The 5,454-nt window shown below is 34.8% G+C and overlaps 1 protein-coding gene across 1 annotated transcript in view; it reads right to left on the reverse strand.

Annotated features, from left to right (window-relative positions):
* spg11 (SPG11 vesicle trafficking associated, spatacsin) overlaps positions 1 to 5,454 on the reverse strand; it is a 62,522-nt gene that overhangs the window by 49,076 nt on the left and 7,992 nt on the right. Inside the window, exons 7-10 of the mRNA XM_016467291.1 lie at positions 5,363 to 5,453; positions 5,084 to 5,201; positions 2,533 to 2,688; positions 1,366 to 1,529 (exon numbers count right to left, since the gene is read on the reverse strand). Coding sequence (XP_016322777.1) covers positions 1,366 to 1,529; positions 2,533 to 2,688; positions 5,084 to 5,201; positions 5,363 to 5,453 — 529 coding nt within the window. The remainder of the gene's footprint in view (positions 1 to 1,365; positions 1,530 to 2,532; positions 2,689 to 5,083; positions 5,202 to 5,362; position 5,454) is intronic.

Raw genomic sequence — 5,454 nt, forward strand, 5'->3', positions numbered from 1 at the left:
CACACACACACACACACACACACACACACACACACACACACACACACACACACACACACACACACAGAGAGAGGGGGAGAGATAGAGAGAGTCGGAGAACTTGAATCATGTCCAACGGATATCTGTTTTAAAGCAGTGGGTAATTCACTCGTTGATTTGCTTAGTCTACTTTGCGATTCTGCTGGGAAAGAAAGAAAGAAAGAAAGAAAGAAAGAAAGAAAGAAAAGAGAAAGAAAAAAGAAAGAAAGAAAAGAGAAAGAGAAAGAAAAAAGAAAGAAAGAAAGAAAGAAGAAAGAAAGAAAGAGAAAGAAACAGAAAGAAACAGAAAGAGAAAAAAACAGAAAGAAAGTGAAAGAAAGCGAAACAGAAAGAGAAAGCGAAAGAAAGAAAGAGAAAGAGAAAGAAAGTGAAAGAAAGCGAAAGAAAGAAAGAAACAGAAAGAAAGAGAAAGAAACAGAAAGAAAGTGAAAGAAACAGAAAGAAAGAGAAAGAAAAAAGAAAGAAAGAAAGAAAGAAGAAAGAAAGAAAGAGAAAGAAACAGAAAGAAACAGAAAGAGAAAAAAACAGAAAGAAAGTGAAAGAAAGCGAAACAAAGAAAGAGAAAGCGAAAGAAAGAGAAAGAAAGAAAGAAAAGAGAAAGAGAAAGAAAAAAGAAAGAAAGAAAGAAAGAAGAAAGAAAGAGAAAGAAACAGAAAGAAAGTGAAAGCGAAACAAAGAAAGAGAAAGAGAAAGAAAGAGAAAGAAAGAAAGAAAAGAGAAAGAGAAAGAAAAAAGAAAGAAAGAAAGAAAGAAGAAAGAAAGAGAAAGAAACAGAAAGAAAGAGAAAGCGAAAGAAAGAGAAAGAAAGCGAAAGAAAGAGAAAGAAACAGAAAGAAAGAGAAAGAAAGAAAGTGAAAGAAAGCGAAAGAAAGAAAAGAAAGCGAAAGAAAGAAAGAAAGAAAGAGAAAGAAAAAGCGAAAGAAAGAAAGAGAAAGAGAAAGAAAGAGAAAGAAAGTGAAAGAAAGAGAAAGCGAAAGAAAGAAAGAAAGCGAAAGAAAGAAAAGAAAGCGAAAGAAAGAAAGAAAGAAAGAGAAAGAAAAAGCGAAAGAAAGAAAGCGAAAGAAAGAAAAGAAAGCGAAAGAAAGAAAGAAAGAAAGAGAAAGAAAAAGCGAAAGAAAGAAAGCGAAAGAAAGAAAACAAGAAAGCGAAAGCAAGCAAAAGAAAGCAAAAGAAAGCAAAAGAAAGCAAGAAAGCGAAAGAACGAAAGCAAAAGAAAGCGAAAGAAAACAAGAAAGAAAGCAAGAAAGCAAGCGAGTCCAACACAAACACATCCGTGTGCTAAGATCCATGATGCATTGCTGGTGTCCAGTGTGTTTACGGACTGACCTCATCAGACAGCGACTGCCAGTGCTGGTCCGTGTCGGTGATGGACACAGCAGCGCTCAGACTCACGGAGGCATGCGGCCAGGGGAACTTCTTCATGTATCGCCGCAGGTCAGAGATGTAGCCGTCTAAAATCTGCACACACTCCTGCAGGTTCACGTCCAGCTCTACAGCGACAGGACCAAACGTGAGACCTGATATCACCAAACAAGAGCTCGATACACTAGGGCTGCCCCCTAACCGTTAGCCGAACAGAAGAGGCTTGCTCGACCAAAATTTTATTAGTCGCAGTAAAAAAATAAAAATAAAAAATGTGCACAGGCGAAGTCACGCAGTCCGTGACGGACAGATCGTTAACGGCTGGTCTGTGGTAATACAGTAGATCGGGCAGGACATCCAATCATTCATCGACCTCAAATATGGCTTATAATCCGAAATATGTAAGTATTAGCAACTTTATATGGCCGCTCAATCTAATGTTAACCAGAAATGTGTGCTATTCAAGCGTCTGTGCGGAGTGGAGCTGAACAGTAGCTCGCTGCAGGACAGATGGAGGTGCCAGTGCGCTCACTTACTGTTAAAATAATCCCTCATTTTGGGTCATACAGACAGGAGTAATTCATCTATCGAATCTGTAAAGACTCTACGTTTATTTGTGTGCACTCACAATAACAACAAAATGTTGCGCTTTTGTAAAATAATGAAAGCAAAATGCACTTTCTGCCGTCTCGGTCTCTGTGAACTTGAGCGAGAAACTCCGAAACTCCATGTATGCTTGCCTTACAGATATATAAAAACATATCTATAGAGAGCGAAATGTCTACTTTCAAATGGAAAACAAATATTCTCAGATTATGTAATCCGTGTGCAACAAGCATACAGGTGCATCACTACTGCGGAGATGATCTCTTAAACCGAAAACAAAGAAAGCACTAGTTTATAATTTAGTGTTTTTCCCTGACACATTCATAATCATTACTTCTGCCGTGCGCTTGAGCGCTTATAGGCTATGTATGCAATTAAAGACTCATTATAATGATTTAAATGGTTTATTAATAAATGTGCAATTAGTCGACTAATGCTTCAAATGAACGACTACTAGTCGACCAGAAAAATCCTTAGTCGAGGGCAGCCCTACTACACATTGAAAGCAGTGTTTGTGTGTTTTACCGTGTGTGCTGGTGAGGAGGACTTTGGTTTGCGTGTTGAGGAAGGTGAGCGTGATGCTCAGCAGCTGATCGCAGAACTGTTGGCTCTGAGCTTCAGTGTGTGTGTCGTGAATGGCAGAACGCAGCAGATCCAGAGCCGGACACAGAGCCTGCACATCTGAAACACACAACAGACTGGAATCAATATGACTTTTTAAATGCTTTTGAAAGAAGCCTCTTCTGCGCAACAAGGCTGCATTTATTTGATCAAAAATACAGTAAAAATTGTGAAATATTATTCCAACTTAAAATAATTGTTTTCTATGTGAATATATGTTAAAATGTAATTTATTCCTGAATTTTCAGCATCATTACTCCAGTCTTCAGTGTCACATGATCTTCAGAAATCATTCTAATATGCTGATTTGCAGCTCAAGACACATTTCTGATTATTATCAATGTTGAAAACAGCTGTGCTGCTTCATATTGTTGTGGACACCGTGATGTATTTTATTTTTCAGGATTCTTTGATGAATAGAAAGTTCAAAAGAACAGCATTTATTTGAAATCTTTTATAACATTATAAATGTCTTTACTGTCACTTTTGATCAATTTAATGTATCCGTGCTGAATAAAAGTATTTGTTTATTTTTAAGAAATGTTTCTTGAGCAGAAAAGCAGAATATTAGAATGATTTCTGAAGATCATGTGCCACTGAAGACTGGAGGAATGATGCTGAAAATTCCGCTGCGCATCACAGAAATAAATTGTATAAATTGAAATTGCATTTTAAATTGTAATAATATTTCACAATATTACATTTTTTTCTGCATTTTTAATCAAATACATGCAGCCACGGTGAGCAGAAGAGACTTCTTCCAAAAACATTTAAAAAAATAATTATTGCAAACTTTTATTGTTTGATTTTCTGCCATTTTCCATTGACTGCAATTGTTTTTATATTGAGATTTACATTTACAGACTATCCTCAAACCAAACTATAAATCTGCCCCTAAATTATGACTTAAAGTATCACTTAAGCCATTCTCTCTCTCTCTACATATGCATTGTGTTTATATAAATATATATATACATATATATAAATATACTTTATTTTTGGAATCTGATTACATAATCCAGATTACATGTAATCAGTTACTACCCAGCTCTGTATATATATGTGTGTGTGTGTATATACATATATATATATACACATACACACACACATTGAAATTACAGCTAAACACACACTGTACAGTCATTCCCAGCATGTCCTCTAAATAATACTGTACATCCAACACCCATCCAATATGAGCATAAATCTCCCTCTGACATCTAATTGATCTCTTTATCCTGAATCAGCTGGTTCGTTTCTCTCTTCATCTTCACCAATGATTAATACGACATCTCAATCACATTACTAGCAGCTGCCTCTATAACTGCCTCATTCCTCCTGAACACATGGCTGCGTAGATGAAATCGTCTCCAGTTTTCTGATTAGTTTGCGCTGTTTAAACATGAGCGTCTTTCATCTGGCTCAGACTGTGTGTCTTCTGATGTGATGAAGAGCAGGAGCTCACAACAAACACTAATGAGATGAACGTCATCAAATCTGCCAAGAACACCCCATAATCAAAATAACAAGAAGAAATTATTTGACTCAATTATTTGCATATTTGACTCAAATTCTTGTTACTATAATGCAAAAAACAATTCACACACAAATAAATACATACAGGTAAATTAATTACCCGTATGTACTTATCATTGTGTGAATTTTATTTTATTTTTTATACAGTTTTTACAAAAAATATATAATTTTACAAAAATGCATATTTTTTTTTACAATTATAAATTTTTTATACTTTTTTTTTCTTACAATTATATACCTAATGAATAATTATACATATAGTTACATAAAGACATTTACAAATATATTCAATTAAACATAGTAAAGTATATTTTCAAATGTTTTTAAAATAAAAAAAATATATAAAAAATATATTAAATATAGTCAATCAATAATGATAAGTTATGCATACTTTGAAATGTTTGCATATGTTTACATATATATTTTTTGTGTGTAGACATTTATACATAAACAGTTTAAATAATACTTTTTAAAAATTGTCAGTTAATAAAGTATATTTAAAATCTGTATATATATATACATATACAGTGATAGTCAATTAAGTATAAACAAAGGTACTATATATCTTTAGAAAATTAAGTAACTATAATTTTAGACAATTATAATATTTATATAACTTTAAGTATATATAGATTTTATGTAAAATATAAAATTTGAATATATATATTTTGTTTTATATTTATAATATGTTTATTTATATTTCATTGTAACTCGGATGCAATTTATGACACCCAACCAATGATGTCAAGAGCTAAAATAGAGGCACATTAACGACGCTCTCCAGCCTCACATTTACACAGTTTCTTCTGCCCTTTAATTAATGACCCAGAAGATCAGACAGGACACTTCTTAAGAACTTTGAATTAAGCCGCGGCTGGAGAAGGTCGTTAGTGATCAGAGGATCTCATTAAAGCTGTCTTACTCCTCAGATGGCTTTGGGTCGAGACGGGCAGAACAAACCCAGACGCGGGGCTCAGGATGTTCTCCTTACTCTTCAGAAAGAAATCAACCGTATCCAGCTGGTGGTTCTTCAGGCCGGCCTGAAATCACACCAGAGCAAAAATATCATTTCAGACACAATGCAGCCAAAGGTTTCGCTTCGGCAATGAAAATAAATGGCTTTGAGTGCCTTGATGCCTTATTCTCTGAGTTTGCATGAACAATATTAGAGTTACTCGATATAATTAGTGTGATTAAGTACCTGTAGGGCATGTATGGGTATTGAACAGCGTCCCCAGGCGTTCAGATGGCAGAGCGAGTCGACCGTCCCGGCCGTGCCAAAAACCATCAGCC

This window comes from Sinocyclocheilus anshuiensis, unplaced genomic scaffold, assembly GCF_001515605.1.
Source record: "Sinocyclocheilus anshuiensis isolate Anshui unplaced genomic scaffold, SAMN03320099.WGS_v1.1 scaffold688, whole genome shotgun sequence".
NCBI classification, from domain to species: Eukaryota; Metazoa; Chordata; class Actinopteri; order Cypriniformes; family Cyprinidae; genus Sinocyclocheilus; species Sinocyclocheilus anshuiensis.